Source organism: Manacus vitellinus, unplaced genomic scaffold (assembly GCF_001715985.3).
Source record: "Manacus vitellinus isolate BGI_N305 unplaced genomic scaffold, ASM171598v3 scaffold_15_pilon, whole genome shotgun sequence".
Lineage (NCBI taxonomy): Eukaryota > Metazoa > Chordata > Aves > Passeriformes > Pipridae > Manacus > Manacus vitellinus.
Genome location: NW_021939122.1, coordinates 15006474 through 15033809, shown reverse-complemented (window position 1 = coordinate 15033809; position 27336 = coordinate 15006474). Strand labels below are relative to the sequence as shown.

The 27336-nt window shown below is 39.3% G+C and overlaps 1 protein-coding gene across 2 annotated transcripts in view; it reads right to left on the bottom strand.

The window, feature by feature from the left end:
* The window catches only part of SHOC2 (SHOC2 leucine rich repeat scaffold protein), a 64777-nt gene extending 37714 nt beyond the window's left edge, over window positions 1–27063 (bottom strand). Inside the window, exons 1-2 of one of the 2 annotated variants that reach the window (XM_008926343.3) lie at window positions 26979–27063; window positions 869–1803 (exon numbers count right to left, since the gene is read on the bottom strand). In XM_008926343.3, the coding sequence (XP_008924591.1) occupies window positions 869–1571 (703 nt within the window). In that variant the 5' untranslated portion in view covers window positions 1572–1803; window positions 26979–27063. Of the gene's footprint in view, window positions 1–868; window positions 1804–26877; window positions 26941–26978 lie in introns of those variants that run through there. The other variant, XM_018069308.2, reaches the window with a different exon arrangement.
* Window positions 27064–27336: the final 273 nt, after the last annotated feature.

Below are 27336 nucleotides of genomic sequence, written 5' to 3'. Positions count from 1 at the left end.
AGCTATGCTTGCATTTTAAAAACTGGTAATACACATTAAAAAACCTACTGATGACAGAATCTCACTTTTATGGGGCACATATGTTGTTCAAACAATGCTAGGGAACAGTGTCATAAAAGGAACAACTTTGAAGTTCTTGATATACAGCTAGTCCAGCACATTTTTTGTAATAAACCATTTAAATTAATAAGCCACTTTCGTAGTATTTCACCATCTTTCAAACTTTTGCAACAATGTTTGGAAAAACATATACTATTCATTAAAACATCATAAGAATCATCAGCCATGCATACAACACTTGGTCACTTTAGAGTCCATGTATTAATATATTCATGACTTATAAAAGGTAGAGACTTACACAAGTCATTAACCTCCATTATTAACTGTTACAGCACCCAACAGCTTGCCCATGGTAATAGCGTGTAGCTGCCTATTCTACCTTGTATTACCATGGTCACACCCCTCTGTAACATGCCCATAATGTGTTTATAACTTGAAACACTTCATAAATGATTTATAAAGAAACCTTAAAATGAAAAATGCCCCTGTAACTCTCTTTTTTTTTTTTTAACTATTTGGGCTCTAAAGACACAACATGTGAAAGCACAAAGCAAAGATGAAAACAAGATACGTCTGCTTTTAAGATGACAGATGAAGAAAAATGACTTTTGTTGTTTTAAAAAATATATATTTCCAAGGTATTGACTACTCTCAATTAAGCTAATAATGGAACTGTATGATCAAGAGTGTAATTTTATGAAGTTTTAAACGAAGGGCAGTCGGAGAAGCGGTAGTTTATGTACACTTAACTGAACTGCAAAGCGAACACAAGAACAGGTCTAAACTTTCAATCAGTATAATCACTCACCAATTTCAGCAGGTAGTTGCTTGATTTTGTTCTCTCGTATGCTAAGCATGGTGAGTTTTGACAAGTTTTTGATATCCTTTTCCACAGTAGTTATACGATTAAAGCGTAGGTAAAGGGTGGCGAGAGAGCCCAGCCTGTACACCACCGCCGGGATCTCCCGCAGCTTGTTGTGCCGCAGGTCAAGCATGCGCAGCTTCTTCAAGTTATCAAGAGAGTCAGGCAAACTGGTGAGCGAGTTCTCACTCAGGGCCAGTGTCACCAGGTTCACAAGACAGCCCACCTCTGCCGGTAGGCACTGCAGTTTGTTACTGTATAAATAAAGTTCTGTTAACTGCGTTAGCTCTTTGATAGCTGATGGAAGCATGTGTATAGACCTCTTGGACAAGTCCAAGCGCATAGAATTCTCTTCCCGGCATTTATTTAGCTCTTTGATCACCTCAGCATTGCTGGATTTTTTGCGAGTACCTGTGGCTGGATTAGGTCTTTTTATCGTATTGTCCACTGAAAAAGCTACCCCAGGCTGCGTGCTACTGGAGTCCTTCTTTCCATCTTTGGCATCTTTCCCTTTGGTCTTAGGCTCCTTTTCTTTGCTCTCTTTCCCAAATCCTCCAGAGGCTTTAGCCTCCTTCTCCCTTTCTTTTGATGATGGGACTTTTGGATCCTTCTCTTTACAGTCCTTTTCTTTTCCTAGATTACTACTCATGGTGACTCAACGTTTAGCAAGCACCACATGAAATCTGTTTCCGAAGTCCACAAGAACAATTCACTGCTGAGGCAACAAGGATCCTTAAAACATGCAAGTGTTGAACCAAGGGAGGAGCTTCAAAGGTGTGGTACCCATTTGCTACATATTGGTTCCGAAGGCACTCTTTCCTTATCCTGGTTTCAGGAGATTCAGCTGTAGAGATTAGGTCAAATGCTCCGTATTAGTACTTCTGGAACACAGAATGAAGAGAAGCCAAGGTTAGTGTAAATATAGAACTTAATTTTAAGCTAAATGTTGAATGTTTCTACATAAAGTATGTGCTCACAAACTTAGGTTAATGATTTGTCCTTCTGTTCAACAAATGTCAATGAAAAACCCAGGGCTAAACCAAATATACTACACATATTGCTCAAAAGACCCACTGTGGTAGAAAAACTCTACTAAATTAGTATATATGAGGAAAGAAAAATTACAATTCTTACACATAATACTGCCTTCACTACTACATCTGAGTCATCGTCTTACATCTTACCTAGTTCTTAGCATAACACTCTGGTCACAAACATGAATATTCTCTCTCCCCTCCATGCCCAGTCAGTCCATAAAGATCTGCTACAATTTTAAGTGCCTGCCTCTTCAAACAAACCTGTATAGGCTTATTCTTTCAGCACAAAAGAGTCTCAATTCTACCTACAGTGAAATCTAATACACTATGGTAACACAAATACTTTGCCTTAAGATCTCTCTTCTGAACAGCTCCGAACAACAGGGCTCTGCTTTTAACGTAGAGCAGAACATTGTCACCAGCTTCATGTGCTTTGAAGATCCAAAACCAAGAAATTTTAAAATAAACTTACCAAAAAGCCAACTGCAAGCCCAGAAAAAGTAATGTATTAGGCTTCAAGGTAAGACAAACTATGAAGGAGTTTCTCTTGAGAGTAGGATACATCATCTCTTTAGACAGTATTTTGAATCTTTTCCCCTTCAATGACTACAATGCAGCCTAATAAGTGAACAGAAGTCTGAAACCTATAAAGCTCCATTTGCATTTTTACAAATCATCATGCATCGTGGGAAGTAGCTCTGTTTCATGTTTCAATTCAAAACACATGACATGGCCAAGAACTCCAAGTTTCTGAATAATCTGGAGAAGTTTTTCAATGTTTCTTTGTGGAAGAAAATAAACAGTCAATCAATGGCGACACTAATTTCATGTCTCCGTGTTAGTCCACCTTTTAGCCTTGTTAAGCAGCATTGACTGATGAAGAAAGTTTATTTGTATCTCAGAAGAGCACCTTGTTTCCCCAGACACCTGAGCTACGTTAAAATACCCTTAAAACCACTGCAGGAGCTGTGTCACTGTCCTGGCATTCCAGCTTCTGCAACAAGTCCATAAAGCTTGTAATCAAAATCAGTTTAATAATATTTTGCATACTTAAGCCATCAGCAAGTACTTTTAAGTACAAATATTTTTTAGCAAAGTTCAAGTAACTATTTTCAGTTGGGGTCTCACTATGTATGCTTACCTTATATATATATGGAGAACACAAAGGTGCATGCTTTGCTCCATATATATATATATATATTCATTCACATTTTTAAGAAAAAGTCAAGAAAATCTATTTAAGGATGGTAAGAAGGACAAGCCACTTTTCCTCAGCTGCAAATCAAGCTGTTTAGTAATACAGCTTGAAAGAGAACCTGCCTCAGGAGGTGTCTTCCAGCCCTGATTCATTACTGTTGCAGGATCACAAAGTGCGTGCTACAAACCCCATAATATTAAGAAAAAAACCCAAACAAACATTGCCTCCAGTTACTGTGTTCTGGACCACTTTGTTGTAAGGGACTATGGCCAAATGATAGCAGCAGCAAGCAAAAGCTGTTTTTAACTTGGAAACTTTCTGCACTGTTGAATTTCCTAAAGCAGCACAAGTTGGTTCTTTACTGTATCCTTAAGATTTCCACACAACTTTTACACCATCCATTAACTTGACCAATCCTCAAGATTACTAACCTCACTACACTATATTTTAAAACTTGTTCTCAGCACTGTATAATCCACACGCTTGTAAAACTCCAGTAATAGGAGATCCAATGACTCCAAATGCAAAAACGCAGCTGACTAAAGGGTGGGAGCCTGAAATTCCTGACAACATGTTTTCAGTATGAAAGGTAACACAAAGAATCCAGAACTAACACGGTCTCTAAATTCTTATAACACACAGAAAACTCAGCCATGTAGCAGTGCCAGACAGCTACAGCTCCACATCAGCCTTAAAGTGCAAAATACTCAAAGGGCTGCTGCTCTCATGAGCTTTCAATTCAATCAAGGTTAGGACCCACCAAGAGATTTGTTTCATTTTTTATGTGCACAGCAGCTGAAGGAGGTTTTGAAAGAGCCTCAGAAAGGAAAGACGGCTGGAGATTAGTACTGCTGAAAGCAGCTCGGTAGTGCAAGTGCTCCAAATAATCTGCAAGCATTTCACTGCCTTGGTTAGCAATAACTTTAACTGTACCTAAAAAAATAGGGGAAGGGGCACTCCCTGTTTCAACATGCCAGATTAATATTTCGTTTTCTGGTAAGGAACAAAAACCTTTGACTATACAAAAGAATAAAAATCGAAAAGTCACTAAAAAGCAGTATCTGAAATATAAAAGAAAATCCAGAGCAATACAAAGGGTTATGACCAGAGACTTCAACATCACCCCACACTTAACAGGAGGCAGTCAACTTGTAGGCAAGCCACAGGCACACATGGTTTTCCAACACACAGAAACCAGAGCCCAGCTTCCAGTGCAGCAGGCCTTCAAAACACACTCCCTGTTCAGAGTGACAAAAAATCTAACAGTTAAATGTACTGCAACTATGGCATCTTTATCTCTTTACTGAGGATTTTAATTTCTGCCTGAAACTGCAACATGTATTTTAAAATAGTTAGAGAAGATTTAAAATCATAGAATCGTTAAGGTTGGAAAAGACCTCAAAGATCATTGGGTCCAACCGTTAAACGAGGATAACTGTGCTGACCATATCCCCAAGAGCCATATGCCTTTTGAACACTTCCAGGCATGGAGATTCCACCAACTAGACAGCCTGTTCCAACCCTTTCTCCTAATATCCAATCTAAACCTCCCCTGGTGCAACTTGAGGCTGTTTCCTCTCATCCTGTCACTTCTTACCTGGGACAAGAGACTGACCCCCACCTCGCTACACCCTCTTTTCAGGTAGTTGTAGAGAGTGATAAGGTCTCCACTGAGCCTTCTTTTCTCCAGGCTAAACACACCCAGCTCCCTCAGCCACTTGTCATAAGATCTGCTTTAGCCTCTTTCTTTCCAAAGCCATTATCTAATACCTAGATTGACTACAACTAGCACTTACAAGGAAAAAAATAAGCTTATGATGAAACCTTTACCAGATGGAACACAACAGCAGGGGAATTACATTAAAGAAAACACCTCAGCTGGAACAGCCTCATATCTGTAGTCCCCAAAAGCCCTAAAACACTGGTATCTCTTTGCCCTTTCTTCGGGTCACTCCTCAGGGATGAGATTTCCAACAGCAGAAGGTCCCACTGTAAAGCAGGTACCAGTCACATTTCACTCAGTTTCTCCATGAAGCAGTAAATTCCTCTGCCACAAGGCAACATTTATGTCGAGGTGATTCATTACCCTTGACATCCCTGCAACCCTTCTTCCCCTCTTTGTTTTAGTTCAGGTGGAAAAAGTCCCAAAGAGTACAAGAGCCAGGGCAGAACTGCAATTCATGACACAGCCCCTTCTCTTCCCTACAAGCCCCTCAGTCATCAACTCCCACAAGGGAAAGATGTCCAAGCAAGAAGTCTTCCTGCCAAATGACATTGACTTACCCCCAAAATTGCCCAAATCTCTGAAACAACTGTTCTAGACTGTCCTGTAAGTACAGTATGGTGTTCTTGTATCATAACAGAGGCAGCACAGAACCTAAACAACTATACGAAATTCGTCTTATTTCTAGTATTTTATAACTTTTAATACTTGCCATTGCAACCTATCTATAAAAGTATTTTTAACATAGCTGCATGCAATATAAATGAGAATACATATTTGACACTGTATGTTGCTCTCTGGTAGCAGGCCTAACCCTGTTACCTCAATCCTATCAACATGTATATAAATGAAGTGCCCACCTTCACATAAGCTGGTGTACAGAACTTCTCTTTCTATTGCAGATCATTCAAGCTCATGGGGTTACTCACATACATCAATTCAAGAATGTATGTAAACTTTTGGTGGCCATGAGTATAATTACATATACTACAGAGGAAGCTAAATGTTTCAAAAGGTTATTCATATTTTTCAAGCCCTTTAGGTTAAAGGACAAGAGTCACCATCAATTCTAAGCTAGAGTCAAACAAACATTCATTGTATGTCAAAAGGAGAGCTTCTTTTAGAGATATTTTTAGCAAAAGGAAATTCAGTGAAATTAGTCAGTTCTGCCAACTACTTCCATTTTCCAATGCTGTTCAAACTGACTTCCTGTCAATATTAATTGACATAAAAACATTTAACTATTATTGTCTTGGAGAACTTGGAAAATTTAATAAGACTCTTGCTTGGCACAGTATATGAGGGAAAATAAAACTTTTAGAGAAGTTAAGGGACACAATCTCTTCCCTATTCTGAATGGTTTTTTTGAAGTAAAATATTTGTAAATAGCTATAAATAACCAGCAGAGTTTTGATTCACTCCTCATGTCAAGTGAACATAAACCAGATGTATTTATTTTTTTGGGTCAACTGTAACTGATGAACTTTCAGAAACAGAAACAACTTCAGCCTAAACTGTATCACCTTTCATACTGCCTGGATAAGAGTAATGCACTAATCCTCTATATTTTAATGATTTTCTTTTATATGTACAAGTAATTGAAAAGAGATTTCAGTTATTCTCAGCAATACAACCTACATTTATGCAATAAAAGTTTTATTAAAACTGAGGTAATGTAGGAACAAGCACGTCTGCAATTTCTAGGGATACTAAACTAATCACTGCAATTTGGTAATATAAATGCTGATGTTTCCCGGTCACTATCTAATACAATATGAGGCTTGAGATAAAGGATTTCACCGAATTGCTATTCAAAAAAAATGCTGTAAAAGACCTAACTGTCTCCTACACACTACTGCAGAACAAATTCATTACCCCAGCCCCAATAAAATAATCAACTGCCAATATTACCTCATAGCTTTGTAAAGACTTTCCCTTGACTATATATTTAATTTAGACTTCATACGAACAAACTTTCAAGCAGCTTGCATGCAGCTCTCTAATGAAACACCGCCCCAGGGCCACCCTGGTGCCAGGGTGCCCAATCTCAGGTGCAGGGGCAGCCAGCCAGCAGGAATGGCCAAAGCTCACCTTGCTGACAGCACCCAGGTCCCTCTCCAAGCCTCACTGCTCCCACCTCAGAGCAGTGAGAACTCCCACAACAAGGCCATTGCCGCATGAGGTACTCTCAGCAGTCCCTCAGTGCTCTGAGGATTTGTTAAAGTGTCTTGTGACTTGAAAGTATACAGAAGTTTCCTCTGAGTTCACAGAGGTGGTTGAAGAAGAAATCATTAATTGAAATAAAATATCCTCCCACAGTTGAAATATTTCCCTCTAAGTGATGAGGCTAACCAACAGTAGGCTTTTCTGCCAAAGGAAAATCACATGGCACATCATCTTACAACATGGTCACTTTACAGCTCCACCTAAACTCTTACTGGTTCCCATTTGGTGTTTCAGTAAACAAACCAGGCACTTGAAATCATCAACCTTTCTAATATTCTGAGCATGTGATATACAAGGCATCATTTTCAATCAAGCCTAAGAGACTACACTCAAATGAAACAGGATTTTACTTCTGCAATGTAGCAGGAAACCTATAGGCCTGCATTTGAAAGGAAAATTCTTTACTACATGTAAAATTTTATATCATGGGATAGGAATGATTTTTCTCTTTATTCTGTGTTTGTACTAAACTCAACCCAAAGGGCACACACCACAGTTAGGGCTTTTCAACCCGAATAACAGAAGAGGATCATTCCAAATATGACACATGTCAAAGAAATAAGGAATCAGCTCAGACTTACTTGACCCTCTAGAATAAGCAGACAATGATTCCACTACAAAATAAAAAAGAAAATGTTTCGAGATTGCAGTTCTGATCTAGGAAATTCTGATTAGTCAGCCCTAAGTGGCTTTGAACAACAAGGTAGAGTTCAAACACTATCTAGTAATTGCAACACCACCTGCTCATGAGCAAACAACAAACAAACAAAAAAATCTACCTTCTTACAAGTACTTACACTTTACTTAGAATAGCACAGGATATATCAAAAACATTTCATATTCCACTACACCACACACATGAACACATCAATAAGCAATGGATGAAATTTAAAGCTTAGCCCAAGAGGCTACAATGACTTTCCATTCTCAATACCACATACGCAAAAAAAAAAAAAAAAAAAAAAAAAAAGCAAACCCAAAAAGAACAAAACCATGGTCACGACTTTCAGTTGGAAACCCAAACAGCTTAAGCCAACGAGTCACTTGCAAACAAAGCACATTCTCTCCTACAATTTGCTTCAAACATCTGACCTACAGAGTTTTCATCTGCATAAGTGCATTTCAGCTTCTGCCACTGCAGCCACCACAGACCAGCTGGGAGCAAACTGCTGAATCAGTCACCAGGCGGTTACATGGCTCCTCTGAACACAAAACCTCATTCAGAAGTAGGGAGACAGCACGGGAACCATCATAGATCCAAAACATCTCTTCATCTATCTCAACAAAAGTAGTGCTCCTAAAATATGTCAACAGACACCTTCTTTTATTTGGGAAGAATCTCCATTATTTTGGAGTACAGGATGGTCAATGCCAGTAGCATAATACTGTAATGATTCTTCCTGCCAGCTGCAATGCTTGGCTTGTTCAATAGAGAAGGCTAACCATTAAATTCATCTCAGTCCTGCCAGTAAATGCCCAGCTAATAGATTCCCAATGTAGCCTGATTTCAGTACACCTGGCTGTGGCCCCACTTTCCACCCTAATCCCCTCACACTGAGGGAGTAGTTTGTTGCCTCCCTGTACACACAGCCCAAGCCTGTGGAGCTGGGTAAGTGAGGAGCCTGGACCCTGACAGCCCACTAAGCCCTTTAGGATATCTTCATCTGCCAAAGGACTGCAGTCAAGACCGTTCCCTGACTGCCTGCTGCTTCCACGGCTGCAGAACAGCTGAGCATTACCCAGTCTCGCATTCAAACAAAACCTGGAGGTCAAGAGAGTAACTGAGCAAAAGTCAATCCAAAGGGGGAAACAACCAGACCGTTTCCAAAGGCTTCCCTACGATTTACTCGTGGTGTCTTAAATCTGCAGACACATCTGTAACTGTAGGCACCTAATTACAAACCTATGTGCAATTAAACCTGAAGCTCCTATAAATAAGAAAGAGATGCTTGGTGGTTGATCATTTTGTGCTTGCAGAACCAGGTATATCTGCCAGGACATCCCATCCCAGCTTCTGACACAGCCATGCCTTTCCACAGCACACAGGCAGGCACATGGGTGTTACTGCTGGTTTCAAAGCTTTGGAATCCATCTCTTCACTTGCTGGTCATCAGATTTGCTGCTCTCTGGAAGTAGTTCTCTACACTAAGTGCCAGGTCACGTACCAAAGTCCAGAGCTATCAGGACAAAAAGGCTCCACGCTTGCAGACAGAAAGTCACCTACGCCTTGAAGTTCCCAGGAGGTAGAAATAATCTTTTTTGCCCTGCCTTTGAACTCACCTACCCAGTACAAAAATACACAGACTGTGATTCACTCTGTGCACTCCAACATTATTTTTATGAAGCATTTTCTCTTTTTCTCCTTTACAGGAAAAACCCCCACTAGTTTTTGGCCAAGTTATAAAGTACCATTTCATGTTTTTGTAGAAACAGACTCCAAGAGCAAGTACAAAGAATTCTGCTAACTCCATGTGGCAGCTTATTTTAATATGTAAAAAGGTACTTTCTGCATGTGTGGCCCCCCAGCATGTACCTTCTGAGCTGCATGTCTCTGTTTCCATGGTAACTCGCTGTATCAGCAGGCTGTGTAATCCTGCATAATACATGAAATTTGAAAATTGTAACTTATTGGATGAAACAAATTTCACGGGCTTAGTGCAGGTTCTAATATGCCTCAAGAAAAGTTATTCTAAGTGGACATATTCATCTAGTAAAACCCAGTTCTCATTTTTGTGACTATACAAATTCTGTACTAACGTGCCATACAACCTTCCACGACAGCAAGTGCTCCCAACCCACCCAACACCCTCCTTTGAATAAAGATCACTCTGCTGTAGCAAAAACTTACTTTCCACTACAATAAAACTTCACTATTACCGCTACACAGCATCCAGGCACAACCATTCAGGTCCCTCAACAGTTCCTACTAACAAAGGAAGCAGCCTGCCACACACAGCTGTGGTACAAATTTGACACCAAATGGCACTGGTCCCACCAAAGGTGATGATACAAACTTCAAACCAGCATCAAATATTTTTCTTTCATTCACCATTTCCTCTGGGCAATAAAAACAACTTATCAAAACAAAACCTACCAAACAGGAGACAAAACAAGAATGATAGGCAGGAGAGAAAGTAAACACACAGAGCAACAGCAGAGTAACATATCATCTACTAATTATCTATATTATCAACAAATTAAGTTATATTGATCCTACAGATCCACACACTAACCACACACTACATACAAACCACACACTAACTTCCATCTCAGCTAAATAAAACATTGCTCCATTACTATCTAGAGTGGCACCCCACCCTGGCTCCTACCAGCAACACAGAATTATCTAGTAAAAAAGCAAAAATCTTGTTTATTGTAGCATTTCTCCTTGTTTCTTTGTCTCTGAATTTGATGTAGTAAGTTTGCTCTTCTTCTTCAACATCTTTTATGTAATAATTATGACCATTTCACAAAGTTCAGTGCTGGATGATTTTCAGTCCCTTGAATTTTCTGACCATAATTAGTGACTCTGTAGGTCACAAGATCCTTTTGCAGAGGAATACTATGCTAGGAAAAAAGCCTATCTAAAAATCAACTTTAAACATGCTTTTAAGGCAATTCTGAAGATGAAAAGGAGCAATGACTCTTTACTTTCTATGTTCTAGCAGACAAAGCCACAACAGCTACACTATGGCAGCTCGGCACTGAACAATATCTGGCCCCTGTTCAGGTTCGGTTTTTTTTTGCTAAAATTTTTTGCAGTTCTTGATCTTCAGCTAAGATGAGAAAAGCCTGGATATATTTGTTTTATTTAACAACCAGTTTAATTATAACTAATGTATAGAAAAGGAAATATGCAATAACATTTCTTTTCCAACTAATACTGTGAGTTTGGAAGATATACAAGGGTCTGGCAAAGTCCAAAAATATACATATTTACCTACAAGTTCCCAATTATACATCTCATTTTTTAAAATTCATTAACATATTTTGCATCTGACTTGTTCTCAGAAAATAAATACCTCCTTGAACAGATCAGCATTCTTCATAGATAACCAACACAGTCAGAATCAAATTTGCTCCAATCTAAGTGTACATTTTTGCTTCATTACAAATAAATTAAATAAAATTTATTTGAAAACTGCAAAATGATCAAGTAAAGTTGTTTTCTTTATTAAGGCATATTTTTCCAAAAGTTTACATTATACATTTAAATATTACAGGAAATCAAAACAATTTTATAATATTTTGAATGAAAAATCAAAAATATCTACACATCTTCCCCTATTCCTGCTTAACCAATAATTTTTCCAGTGAGGTTTTTTTGTTTGGTTTTGTAATATGATCCTTTCAGATAAATGCATCTTACCTGGTGAAAGCAAACCGATTCAGGCCAAGTTAGAATAGATAGAACACCAGTAAAAGAAACTGCTGTGTTTCAGATAATTGGATATAAGTTAAAATACTCTCATCTGTTTTTCGCAGCAATCATTTGCCTAAACATTATATGAACAGACCACTTCTGCCCTCCAAGCATTCTTATTCAGATGCAAGAACTACAAACTGCCAAAGAGAAATGGTGTTTTTCCTGTACTTTGTGTGTCCACTCCAGCTAGAGCCTCATTTTTAACCCCTCCATTTCTCAGGTTAATTGCATTCTGCCCACCCAGATTCTCCCTGCAGTTTCAACCCAGATTCTCCCTGCAGTTTCAACCGGATTTTGCATTATTCCCTCTCTGTCCTTACCCTCTTGTCCTGCATTGCTGCACATGGTTGAATAGCTTCCACCACTGTCCTGCACCACAGCTTGAAACGATGCTGAACCAGAGCTGGAGAAGCCAAAGCAACTCAGAAATACCTTGGGGAAGTTTGCAAATTAACGGCACCATAGAAATGTGGGCTCGTAACACACTCTGAGGAGGTGACGAAGAACAAAATTGCCCCCAAGCGTCATTCAAAGCCTTCAACTGTTTTTCCCTGTTGAGCACAACAGAATTAAACCCAATGACATAAAGGAGTGTAATATTTAAACAAACAGATGCATTCTAACACTGTATACAGCTGTATACAGACAGTGGACTGTGGCAAAGGCTTCTTGAATCACGTTAACCTTTATTGACTTCACTTCTCAAAGCTGACATTTACCAGCATCCACCTGCCAGCCCTTGGGATTTTTCAGGTTGTTTTGGGGTTGGAGAGAGGGGCCTTGAGGTGACATAAGAATAAAGGGAAAAGGTAAGATAATTTATTTGGTTGAGTTGGTTATAAGACTGACAGCTGGTAAAAGCACATTGCTCTGTTCATGTTGAAGGTAATTTTAACACCAATTTCATAACTAGCATTTTGATTTTAGAGTAGGAACTTCAAATCTGTTAAAATGTCTGGTGCCACAGTAAATTTCACCATGTATTCACTCCTGGCCACTTTGAAACTCTAATGAGAAAACTGCAAGGAGTTCCTCTGGCAACAAAGCACTGAGTATTTCATAAACTCCGAGCCTGCTTCACCTCCTCAACACCTACATGCCAACAACTTCTGATACAAGACATTCCCACAGAGCAAGTCAAATACAGAGTGGCCAAACAGGCCTTTCCTTTCAGCTGAGACACCCTCCTACTGTCCTGCCCACCTTCCACTGGATCACAGGAGCCAGGCAGAGGAGAAAAGCTCCTGCCTGGAGCATAGGCAAGCTGAGAAACAGGCAGGAGCTAGAACAAGGACTGGAGGGGATGGTGGGCAAGAAGCAGCTGATAAGAAACTCTATATAAGAGAGTAACCCAGATATAAAAATACTGAGAAAGTAATCAGTCAACAAACACCACTCCTGCTCCTACACACTGCATGGAGAAGGGGTCTTAGAAACAGCAAAAGCATGTAATGATTAGAGATGTGTTAAACACATTCTGACAAGCATGGTCACCTAAAGCACTAGAAACCACCTCATTCACACCTGTCTAATTTTCATTGTTTTATATTGCAAACTTAATTTAGAGTATTTTTATTTAGTTTTTTACATGTTTTCCCCCCATTTAACATTGAATGCATTAGCATTACAAAAAACCCCAAATTTACAGCATTTGAATTTATTGCAAGTTCATCCACATGCTTACAGATTCCCAAGATGATCCCAGAAATTTCTTTCCCAGGATGGAAGATAAAACTGAAACAAACAAGGAAGAGAAAGCAAGCTCTGTTCACCTTCCTAGGAAGAACTGTGGAATGTCCAGATCTGCCATGAACACTCCTCATGCTCAGCCCTATCAAAGAGCCTGATGTACAGAACACCTCAAGCCCTAGCCTGACACCCAAAAGACTACAAGCAGCAATAAAGACTATTCTGTTTGTAACTACAAGCCTGATTAAAAGATTATTTCACATATACTAACAATTCTGAAAAATGCATGATAAATTAGGTCTCTTCACAGGAACAAGATGTTTTCCTTCAAAAGAAAAAAAAAAGAAAAAAGAAAACCACTATGATCCCTTCCAAGCAGATTCTTCAAAATCTGTTCAGATGAGGCATCGTTTTTTTCTAAAAAAAACAAAAGGTCTCCAATGACATTTTTCCTAGAAACAGTGAAAAACATGATTTCTGCTTGTCAAAAATCCACTTGGTGATATATTCTTTAGCATGCTTGAAAGGTTTGTGTATTATAAAAGTAGAAAGTAGCAGCAATGTTAATCTGAAAAAGGTGACAAAAAAATCTACACACGCAATCTGAACTAAACAACACTGTACAAATATGATGTAACAATAAGCCTTTTATCTTACCACTTTCAAAAAAAATTAATAAGATAATGGAAATCTGAAAAAAATTATGAAAAAGCAGGCCAGCTTAGAACTGCATGAAAGTTCATATCACTGTCCTCAGAAAATTAAAATCAAAATTGTACTGTATGCCTATTTATACTGAATTACATTTTTGCACCTGATTGCCCTTTGCTTTAGGGAAAAAAAACACATGTCATTTACAAATGTCTAAGTAATTCAGCAAGGAATCATCTGATCTGTTTGTGAACATTTAAAAATGCAACCTTTACACCAGCTCAGGCACAACACAATGTCTCACCAGACCTGCTGGTCTCCAGATACTTGTGCCTTACAAGATCTGTTCATATTAATTAAATGGACCAGAGGATTGCACTGGTCTGTGCAAGCTGAGAACAGGTGATTCACAGCATTAGGATTGCCCACATCTGCTCCTCTCTGAACTGCAGAGGTGAGGACTGGTCTCAGCTCCTTTCAGGAGTAGTACAGGTTGAAGGAATCCAGATTAAAAGAGAGTTTGCCTTTTTCAAACCAAGCACTCAGAAAAAAAGTACACAGCCTCACAAATCAACTAGAAGGACTGAACAAATTTTAGTATGACAATATGCTCCAGAACAATATGTTCAAAACGAGGGTACTGTATTTATATATGAACAGTATGAGGATACAAGGAAAATATCTGAGGACGTGAGAAAAGAGCTCCTGAACAGAAGGAAAAAGAAGAAACTGAAACACTGTAGAGGTACCTGAACCTCTAAAAATAAATAAATAAAAATCAGCTTACCAAGGAAGTTGATTAAGTACTTTTAAGAAATACTTGCTACTGATTTGTTCCTTTTTTACTCAACCATTCTCAAAATAGTGGGAAGGGAAGAAAAAGCACAGGAATGTCATTCCAAGGAAAACATAAGGATCAGAAAAAGAGAACGAACACAAGTACAGGTAAAAGAGAGATGACAACCACCAGCACTTACCTGAAGCGGGACAGGAGTACTGGGTACAGCCTGCAAGGAACTGTAAGTATGACAATGTATAGGAATAACAACCAAAGAGCAGTAGCAGACAGACAGGCAGGACAACAGAACTAGGCAGGAAAGATACATGGAGCAGGACCTGAACTGGTGTGACCCCTGCAACAGGGCATGGCCAACACCACCTTCCCAGCAAGGCACAGCATGCCAGTGCTGTATTCCTCCACCCTGTCCCAAGCCTTACTCCATCCCTTCCCTTTGCTGCAAGGCAAGAAACAGACCAATTACATCAAGTCTTTCATTCCTATGCAGGGCTAAAGGATAAGCATGTGTCTGATGAAACCTCCTCCTCCCTACCAGCCTCCAGCTCCTTGGACATAAGGTTGTGCAAAGGGGGGCAGCTTCTCTCCCCCACAATTTCCCCTTCCTCCCCTTCTTACATTGTCTGACAGTAATTCTTCAAACAGAAGGTGGAGAAGAAGTTGCAGTCTGAAGAGCTGAATATCACTTGTTTGTATTGCACAAATTTCTACCAAACCAAAAGCTTCTGTAATTGTTACATGGACAGAGAGTGACATAACTAGTCTGACTATTGTCAGTACTGACTTAGTATTCAAGTATACTTCAATGCTATAAACATACATTTTTAAATTCTTTTTTTAATGAATATACACATAAAATCACTTTATATTAAATCACCATCCCATGGGGATCAAATTTAGACATGATGCAAAAAAGGAAATTTTAATTTTAAATTATTCTTGTTTGCTAAGTCTAAATTTGATCTGTGGTTGTGAGGACTACCAGTTGGAAACACAACTGATAAAAAGAGGTTTTAACCACAGCCTCTGTTGTTTGACACACTGTGCGCTGTCCTCTAACTCCCAAATTCCTAATGTCAGATCTGTGCAGATGATACTACTTCACTGCTCACTTCTCTCACAACCCACCTCTAGTTTATTTTGCAGAGCAAAGAACATTACCACTAAATCCAGGCCAGATGATCCTTGCCAACAGTCAGGTTCATCACTGCAGGCTGCATTCAGCATGATCACACAGAGCACCATCTATTTCCTACTTTTAGCATCTATCAGTGAATTATTATTTTGATTTGTGCTCCCCAGCAGAATGTGATATCTTCAAGGGATGTTTTTATGGGTCCACTTCCTCTCTTATATTTACAAACACACCAAAACTGCAGGAATCTGCAGGAAAATTGTCTATCCCCTCCATGCTTTGGTCATGCTATTGGTATGTCTAGATGGGGCTACAAAGTGTTATCTAAAAAAAAGTTCAGTGCCCAAAGTCTTTCTTGCCCAAATAGACCTTCCACCTGTCCTTCAGAAAAAGGAAGCAAATCATTGCCCTGCAAGGCAGTTCTGACATGTGGACTGCTACCAAGCTCTGCTGCCCTGCATGCTCCAACATAACAGCCATGCTTGCACACACAATATATGAAGCTGCTAACAGAGATACAAAAGACTGAATACCAAATACAAAGAGCTAACACAGCAAATCTACCATCTGTTCCTGTTAAAATTTCTTCCTTACCTGTATTATCAGGAGCTGTCAATTTGTTATTTATTATTTCTAGATATTGTTTCAAATATCATAAGACTTGCATAAAAGCCACATTACTTCTTCAAGAACCACTACCTGTCATCAGAAGTACCAAAATAAAGCTGGGAGTGATCCACAAGTGAGTTTGGTGAACTTCACAAATAGTGCAAATTCTCCCCACCTCCTTTAGATATAGATATATAGATGTAGATATAGATACATATAAAATGGTAAAATTACAATGGTGTCAGCATATCAGAACACCTCATATTGAAAGTGATCCTTAAAGGCAAATGAAAAGCTTGACTTAAAAGAACCAACTTCTTTGCACTGGCTAATTAGTCTGCTCTGTGATCACATGTTTAAGCTTTCACTTATCACTGCTTTTCGAGCTGGGACATTTTATTTACACTAGACTGCTAGCACTAGGCAGTGCTAAAAGCTGCATGTTAATAATAATAATAATAATCAAAATCAAACAGTAGTCTCAAATGTAAAGTGCCCATGATCAGATCAGATTAAGAAAACAGACCACACAACCAGTCTGATAGGAGAACTTACAGCGCTTGCAAGCTGGTAATTAGAGTTTTGGCAGCAAGGAAAATGAGACTCCAAACGAATCCTAAGTAAACGAATCCTAAGGGGTTTGGAATTGTCATCTGTACAATGGATCAATGAAAACCTTATTTTGGAGTAGCTACCTGAAAAGTGGCCAAAAACTGGGCAAAAAGTAACACTTCCAGAATAATTAATTCTATTCTATTAATCAAGTTCTGCCCATTCACTTTTGGTAACTGAGGAGCAGCACATTTGTACTGCATGAATATATACACACACCTGCAGTACATGTGGAAGACCCCTCAAAAAAGAACCCCACAAAAGAAGACTTGATAACTAGTTCCTTAGTCTCTCATGTAGTTTATAAACCAGGTCATACAACACTGAATTTACATAAAAATCATAACAGATATCCAGGGCTGTTGCCCATCTTACCCTCCACTGCTTGAGAAAGTTTCTTAGAGAGGAAAGAAAGTTTACTCTTGAAAGGGATTTAAAGGGTCTGAGCAGTCATTTTACATTCTGCACTTAAACAGACAACTTGAAATTCCATGAGCTTTTATAGCCACACACAACCCAAGCAGAACTCTCTGTAGCTCATCATCCTTTGCTTTTCACATGACATACAAGCCACTACTTCATCACGGAGAAAGTGCATGAGAAAGTTCAAATCATTATCAATTTCTATTCAAAAACAGTATATTGAAAGTAGCACTCACATACAAACCTTCCATGCTCTCTCCCCCCTACTCATATTTCAAAACTTGATACCTCTAGACAAACCTGCTAACACAGTAATTGAATGGTGCAAGCACACTAGTCACTTGTAAAAAGTTCAGGCATGCACACATACCTGAATGTGTGCATTAAGATGAACAGAGGCAGGATACCTCATGTTACCTCAGGATAAGAGAACACACAAGCAGTAGCAATGAGTAGTTTTCAGGCTCTATACACCCATTTGCCTTGCATTAACTTGTTTCTCTGTCATAAAATAAGACATTTACAGCCAAAATTACAGAAATTTATTCTGGACCATTTCTTTTTGTTGGAACTGAATGTAATGTATTTTCACTGTTAATTATGCATCTTCAAAGATGAAGAGGGACCAAACATTACACTGTAAAAGTACAAAACAATGAGAAAATCAGTAGAAGCAGCTCTAAAGCATACTTTTAGATTACCGTGGTATACAACTGATCAGTTTATATTAAATATTTTTGAAAGAGAGCCAGCAAGCTGGTCCAAAGAACCATCAGTGTACAAACTGTGAATGTCTCCCAGATAACATAATATAGGTTTAAGTGGAAAAGAAAAAAAAAAAAGAAAAAAAACCCACAGTTTCAGTAGACACTGAAAATCACAGGAGTGAAAGCTGTGACAAACACAGATTTCTCATTCCAAGATTTTACAGGTTGAGAATAACACATAAACATTTGCCTATAGAGACTGAGGTAGTATGTCCCTAGTTTATATACACCATTAGCTTTGAACCTAAGCAGGTTTCTTTTAGTGTTATTAATAAAGAGGATCATTAAAGAAACAAGAGGTCACATACAGACTATAACCACTTCAGGATCCTTTCAGGCCACATGACTACTGGTCACCACACTGCATGTTCAAAGATCTAACACACTAATATCCAGCAGTAATGGTTTCACATCTGTTTGCCCTGCTCCATCTTGCACTTGTCTGGAAGGAGTGAGGAGTTTGGGGTTGGGATCCATCTCTGTTTCTTAACCATGGTGACCTTGGCATGGGTCACCCGTCCAGGCAGGCTCCCCAAGGCACGTGCTGGAACTGGGTTCTAGCTGCCACCAGCTCACAGCAGGGAAGGCAAAGCAATCCCATCCATTGCCATTGCTGCTGATGAAATTCCCTGTAATTTCTGTGCCTTGGTTTCTCTGCTCTAATGCAAAAGGAATAGTGCATATCATAGTAAGTTAATTCAAAACTCTAAAAGGCTACAATGTTTTTCTGATACTGCAACAGCAACTTCAGAAATAACTATGATTTTCTCAGGGCTTTTGAAGCAGAACACTTCACCAAAATCAAATGCACATCTTGAGATGAGAGCAGCTGCTCCAGAAGAGAGAAACCAGTTCCTTACTCTCCTCTCTTTTATTTTTACACAACCTGATTTTGAGAAAAACACTTGGATTTTCGTTACCACAGGAGGGCAGGAGCATGTAACGCTACTGTGGATTTCTTCTTAGAGAGAGCAGAACAAACAGTGGGAGCTGGAATGTAGAAAGAGCCAAGTCAGAGACCCGGAGCGTGATGAAAATTCAGTCGTACCAGCGGAGTTAACTGCTTGTTAATGAAGGCGTATGCATCCCATCTGCTGACTACAGAAGAGCTGGAATGGTTTCAAAAACAGTCCAAGACAGGCATACCATCAAATATATGATGCAAACGTGTAATCCACACTCAGAAGTTTACCCCACTGATTTTGGCAGGGCCGAGTACAGACCCAGACACACAGAGGCACTGAGGTTGCAGGGTATAAACCGCATCCTTGTCACACGTTAACTGTCACTGCCCGTGGAGAATAGAAATCCTTCCAGTGGAATTTGTTTATTCATTAATTCTGATTTCAGGAGAAAGTTCTGGCTTGCACCCAACAGCTAATTGGTTCAATAAACAGCATCTCAGTTTAGAAGAAGAAAACATGATACTACAGTGAGAGCATGTAACTGAAACCTCGGTATCTGTTTGGGTATGACTTAGGGCTTCTCAAAAGAGCTGGACTGCAAAGAGACAGTTTTAAAAGACAAGGCAGGATACAATTTAAAAGCAAAAAATAACTACCAACATTTATCTGAAGACTTCTTACGGAAAAGAGAGAAGAGAAATTACTACTGTAAAAAATGTTCTTAACAATGACCTAAAACCACAGAAAACAAATTTATGGATGAAGCCATGGGAAAAAAAAAATCCAGGTTGTTTTATGTATTGTGTGAATTACAACTCATGGGCATAATATTTAAAGTTTTGTTCCCTCCTAACTAGGCCTGCCACACACAATATGCTACAAAGAAAGCTGCCAAACAGTTTTCTGAATATTCCAAAAAGCAAATATGTAGCCCACCCTGAAAAATAAATATGATAACCTGAAATTTGTCATCATCTGCACACTGTCTAAGAGTTCAAAAAGAGCTAAAGGGACTTACCAAAACAAAATCTGCTGCACAAAGACAAGTTCCCAGGTATCTTAATTCATGCTATTTACTAACATAAATTTCCCTTTTCATGAAAAGTAATCATCTAGAATTTTAAATTCAAAAGAGCTCATGTAACAGCCAGTATTATAAAATTCTCTTTAGGAAGAAATACTTTAGGCTTTGCAAGTACTGTACAATAGCTGTTAGATCTTAAGAACTATTAGAAAAGTAATAGTCATAGGTTTAGTATGTTAACAAGAACATTTGAGCTGAGGCTTCATTTAACCCATCCATCCCTTCAATAAGAAAATTATTCTAATCATTCCAACTTATGCATATTTTATAGAATTTTTCTTGGCTTTAGACCCTTTGACTGTACAGTCATTTCTCTACAAGAAACATTTTTAAAAGTCATATACTCTAAGTGCTATGCCAGAAGCAACAGCAAAATGGGTTTTCATGTTAAGTCCTTCATATTCCGCTATGATCAGCATTTTGCAGGACTACGCAGATGGATTCTCTGGTAGCCCTTCACTTCCTTGTTCAGGAGGTCACTTTTTTGCACTATTTCTTTTTATAAAGATCTATTTTTGACTGCTGTGGACTTTTGTTTACATATTAAGCCACCTGATGCCTCCAGGAGCCATATAGTTTGCCAGTGAAGTCATTTTCTCTTTGCTACACACAGTGACTCCCTGCAACTACAGCTCTAAACAGGAGCTGGTATTTACAGCAATCTACAAAAGACTCCTGTCTGTGAAGTTATCCCTCAGAATTAAAAGAAATGCACAGTTCTGCTTTTCTGCAGTGGAGGGGGAAGGGGGATATAAAAGAGCGCAAAACTCTAACATCACAATTTCAGAAATACAACTGTTCATCTAATGAAGAGATTAACGATTACGCAATTGTTTCCTTGCCTTGGATCGCTGAGGTTGATGGGGGGTTGTTGAGAGAAGCATTGAGAGAGATTATAAGAGTTTTTTAATTTTTTTTTTATGAGAATGGAACAAATTCCAGTCTTTTGCTAGATTAATTCTAACAGATAAAAAAAATAAAAGTGCAGCTAAGACCCTGAACCTTTCCATGGCACAATGCACTTTACTCAGCACCTGCAGCTGAGTAAAGAGCTTCAGCCAATCACCTACAAATTTACTACAACCTTCACTACTGTGCTACACAAGCTTTAACTTACAGTGTCACACTGAATTGCTTAGTTAAAAAAAAAAAACTATGCAACAGTTCAAACAGTAAAAAAATAAAAAAATTTTGATTTAAGTATTTCGACAGAACATGAATATTTCGTCCCATGGTAATTCTCAATAACCACGATTAATGCTGTGTATTACAAAACAGATTATAACTTTCAGCATCCAAAAAATTACAACAGTGAGAAATCTTATTATACAGAAGACTGGACAGTTCACATGCTACAATTACACAGACTACCACTACTGCCAGTCACAGGACAGAAGCCTCATAATGAACATAGAGCAAAATCCCCTGTTTGCCAAGATTTAGATGACTGGGACACAGGCAAGAGAAAGGAAAAGAGAGAACTCTGACTCCCCACAATCACTGCTTCACCTCGGCTACAAACAAATATCAGGCCCTGGTCGTTTTGGCTGCCAGTCAGGTATTTCTTCATAAAAGTAATAAATACACTTCTTTTTCTTCCCAGTCAGCACAACATGCCAGACCAATGGATCACTCTGACCATTCAGACTCTCACAAAACAACCCTTCAATTTCTGATTTAATACGAAGTCCTATTAGGATGGAGACACTGAAAACATAGATCTATGTACAACAGCAAATCATAAAGCAGTTTTGAGATACTAAACCAACATTATCTTTAATATCTAATAGATAATTAAAATCCATATATATCTATACATGAAGTATAGATATACCACAGCTTAGGGTTCTCAGGTGTCAGGGTTTCAGGATTTTTTTTATTCTTTCACATAACATTATTCAACCTTTCATTTTCATGACCGTCACTATAAATAATCATTCTAAACCTCTAGCAGACACATGTTTTTGACAGAAAAAGTGTTAAAAATACTGTATTATTGTAATACGTGTGTTGTTTGCAGCACTACACAGAATACTTCATATGTAAGTGAATCATCAATCATCATATAGAAATCCTAAGTAAATTTAGGATTCTTGCAATACTATCACTTACTGTTTCAGAAAACATTTTTTGTAACTTTAATTCTAACAACATCATTCAGCTTATCCTTAACCTGAATAACTATTACTGCTTTAACGTATACAAACAAGTGGAAGACTGACAAGCTACTAACACCAGATATATTAAAAAGAAATACTAACATTTTATTTAAATATAGCTTTCTTGTTGCAGTTCTCACACACTAAATCACGCAACACAGAGCAAACCCTAGGATTAGAACTGATTAGCCAAAAAATAAAATAACTTTCATGTATTACCCTTCCCAAAATTTATATAATTATATTAATAACAAGACTATAACCACAAGAAATTAATTCACATCTTCAAAAGCTGGCATCCTGCGATATTAAAAAGTCTCTATGCATCTACTAATCACTAAAAGTAAGGTACGTGATACCAATCACTGTTCTGTTTAACAACTCTGTAAAGCAAACTTCTGACAGATAGGTGATGGCAATCTGCCACCAGTTCCCAAAAAGAGTGTCTGCTTTCAGTCACATCACGGCATTGACACTTTCAAAGGAAATTTGGGGTGCTTCTGGTGTAGTCATAAGTCAACAAACATTTCAGCACCAAAACAATGGTGGCACAATGTTTCACATTCCTTATGCACAAAATACTCTCACAGACATCCATAGGATTTCTGGAATTAATGCAAAACCAAATCTCAAGCAAACGTGTTTTGCAACCCCAAATATAGCGAGTTTAGAAATAGTTGGTAAAAAACTGCTCAAGCTTGAATTTCTTTTTGCCTCCAAGTGCATGTATCAACCTGTGGGCTGAAAGGAGTGGGAGACTAGAACATGGCTAAGTTAAAATTGCACCTCATCACAAACAGGCTTCACTATTTAATAAAGATGCACTTCAGAACCCCTCTCCAAAGCAATACCAACCACGAACAAGATCTGTGCTACAGAAAGAACCTATTTTAAAGCCGAGCAGTCAAAGCAGTGAGTGAATTGAGACGTGCTGCAATATTTATGCAGCCATTATAATGCAAATGGCTAAGGTATTAGAAAGGCTATTTGCATTGGTGCACAGCCCCTTCAGTCTACGTACAATGGCAACAGAAAGAACAATTAGGATGCATGCATAACAAAAAGCCTCCGACCACAGGGTAGGCAGGTCCACTGAACCGGATACAATATCCACGGGATCAACTGGGCTCCATGGAAATACTGCCTGCTGGATCACACCATACATCGTGTTCATACTTAGAATATGAAGCGTTCTTAGACACAAGAGCACATAGAGGATTAGCATAGCAAAGGTAAGGGCAAGCTACAACCAATTTAAAGCGAGTACTAGTCACACGTTTCACAGGACGAGCAATAGGGCTGAGGCACAGCTCCTCTCTACAAAATCCCATCACCACCAACAGAGGAGCAGCAAACTTTCAACTAGGCTAAAAAAAGAATAAATGAAAACGGGGTACACAATCTCCTGCGGCAAAAAAAAAATACTCTCCGGCACCTGTTGTAAGACAAAGGGAGGCAAGAGTGGAAATTAGCACCCAGTGAACATCCACTTTGAGAACACAGGCTATGCTTTCGCAGAGAAAGCAAAAAAACAAACAAATAGGTTCAAGTATTTGGGTCTTTTGGGGTTTTTTTAACGTGTACCCCTTAATGGTAAAACAACACTAAAAGAACCAAGTATACAGGCATGCCAGACTCTTTTAAGAAGTTCTTTGACCGCACATCCTAGTATTTATCCACACCAATTCACAGCCTCTTAATATATCCTCACTGTCTACAATTATATGATGGGTTCTGTTCTCCAATGTATTTCCCTTGCAGAGCAATACAGATAAAGTACTTCTTAAGCTGCGACAATCTTAAAACAGTCTAAAATTACTACTTGGTATAAAATCACTTTTTAAAAAGTGATTAAAAACTGTACATAATTTCTGTACAAAATATACATTATCTAGAGGTTAATGATGGAAAAATTCTTAGTAATTAATATTCCCTTTTCATCCAGAGACCTGGATATGCTGCAAATGCCTTTACTGAACCAAATTTGATGTCGCAGAATTCCCAGATTTAATAGTACGTGATGTGTATTTCACAACACAGTCAAGGCCAAGCAGTGCAGCAAAAAACAAGCAAATTAAGGGCAATGGCTAATACTGCAAACATTACCTGCTTATTATAACAACCTGTTACATTTTATCCCAGTCCATTTTGTAACACAGCAAGACTACTGTATCAAAGAGAGGAGACTATGTCAGCCAGTACAATTTTCACGTAAACAAGGGTTCTTTTTATCTGTACAATCAGTTATAACTGGCTGTTCAATCTTCGCTACCCCGTCCTCCCCAGCCCTCTCACATGCACACAAACCCACCAGAAAGGGAGAAGCAGAAATATCTCCTCTGAGATGCAGTTGCAGGTAGTAAAAATAAATACAAGGTATTACGACAGCAGAGCAGAAAGCAAGCGTGCTTCAATTAAAAGAGCATCCACAAAGCTGTCACACAGAAAGATGAAATCAAAAGCAATGAGCCTCGAAGCATTTTGGGTGGGAAATGCCACCAGCCAAGCTGAGCAGGAGGGTACAGCGGGCTGGATGTGGGTACACGTTCCTGGCTGGGGGTCGGGAGCTACCCTGCACCCAGAAAAGCACAGAGCCACTCAAAATTCAGTGCTGAGGAGGGCAGGGGCGAGGGGGGCATCGTGGTGAGCCATCCCAGGGGCTGCAGCAGGCCATGGAAAGGGGCAAGCACTGCCTTCCCCTCCTGCACGCACAAGTTTACATCTTTCTTCAGACAAGAAGGAGAACCTGCTGCTAAAGAGAAACGTCTCCTTATCACCCACCCAAATTCTCCACGATGGTATTTTGGAACCACTGAGATCTCTTAACGTAGTTTTATTTCCTTATTTATTTCCTTATTATCACAGTAAACCTTCCCAAAAGAGAGCTTTGTTATTTACTGGGCTTCCTCAGGCTTGTCAAGAAGGGATCACAAAATACGCAGAAGATACTTTGACAGCCCTAATTCAATTAGCACCCACGGGCACACACAAACACCTATTCCACGGGTGCCATACACAGGCCAGCAGCCGCCGACTCGCGCGGTGACAAGACGGGACCGCCACACACCCCCCGCTCCAGCAGAAATATTCTTTTCTAGAAAGCCACAGCCAAGTAACAATCAATCCAAGGGTTTCCTAAAAGGCACGCGCACAGCAGTGATCTTCCAAGCAATTAATTTCTGTACACAGGCTAACAGTGCAGGAAGACAGCTGGAGAAAATATTCCTCGTCTGAAGGAATTCCTTCAATCACACAGAATTCCTGGAGGAGAATACACCCGTCAGTGCGATTTAAGTGTCAACATAACAAAGGAACGCCCCTCCCAGCACCTCCTGCCTTACAGATCTGTTACGCTGGAAAGGAAAAACTAGACCGGGAAGAGCAGCTATTCGCAATCAGCGCTGCTCATCGACCCTACCCTTGCCATCACCCCTAAGAAAAAAATGCTAGGGGTTGTTTAACACTTCTAGAAAGAGCAGATAGAGGGACGTGGAAGAAGACAGCATCCTCTTTGAGGATCCCTCGCTATTCCTCAAAGGAAGGTGGTGGACACAAAGGAGAGCTTTGTCTGGAATCATGTTTCTGTATTACAAGATTACATATAAAATTAGTTTTGCCTGATGTACATGTTTTGCCTTGCCACACGTACAGAAATGCTAACAGCTGACAAACAGCCTAAAATTAAAGGAATCTGGCTTCAAATTAGTACAATAATCTCCCGTTTTACTCATCCAGAGCAAAGAATAATTGCACAGAAAAGCAAAATAGTCAATCCAAATCATTCAGTGGGAATTAAGAGGATAAGGGTGTTACTAAAATTAAAATGTATGCACAGTAGTGTAATAACAAATTCATAAGATACAGTAAATCTTTCCCAAAACCAGGCTAGGATTATATCAAGATCACCATACAACATATGCCTGAAATATGGCTGTAAATAAGTGTGACTTAATTTGACCACCACCTACTTCAAGCCCTTGATTTTATAAATAGAAGTATACCATAATGACTAGTGATTAAAAAGAAAAATAAAACCACACAGTTTAGAAGGTAAAAGAAATACATAACAAGAAACAGTAGAAAATTAAGACCCTGAAGGTAATTACTAAAACCATCTTAATTTCTATTTTGATAGTCCAAAAAAATCCTGATCAAGTACTGCAGCAGCAACAATACACACAATTACAACTTCTTGATCATGCATATTCTGCCTCAAAAGTGTCTGCACATGTGCAGAACTGAATGCTTCCACAGTCCCATCTCAAATACACAACTTAAAAATTACCAGCACTATTTGTAACTGTTTTCTCACACATCGTGACTTTTTACTCCACGTGCATACCTGCTCCTAAATAAGATGGACACGTCAAGCAGCAACCCAGTTTCACCACACTTCAGTTCTGCTGAATTTTCATATAGCTCACACCCAGTCGCAATTTTAGTCAACACACAGAGCCGTTCACCTTACTAAGGTTACTACAGCTTTTGAGGCATTCCCCAGAGAAAGATACGTACAACTCGGTGAAAACGCCTTCTCCAGCCACAAATACACGCGGGAAGCTGTCACACCGCTTTTCTCTGTCACACCTCTCTGTTTTAAATACCGGGAAAATCACCTGGCTAGACAGGAAGGCGACGACTTTTGAAACGCGATTCTGTCTCTCTGGCTCCATCAGAACTGCCACAATAAATACATCGGCTGAAACAGGAAAAGAGTCTCACGCCTATGCGAGGGTGGGGGACCGCACTGACACGGGCAGAGGCAGCTGTAATCATTACCCGAACGCCGGTAATCATTACCCTGAGCGCCACCGCCACCACACACACGACAAGTCCCTTAGATGTCTCTTTGCCAGCTCCCGGTACCGGGACTCGGAGGGGAGGAGGAGAGGTGAGGCTGTGAGACGGAGCTTCCTCCTTTCTTTTTTCTGTTGTTGTTGTGGTGGTGGCGGTCGATGCCATCGCCCGGCAGCG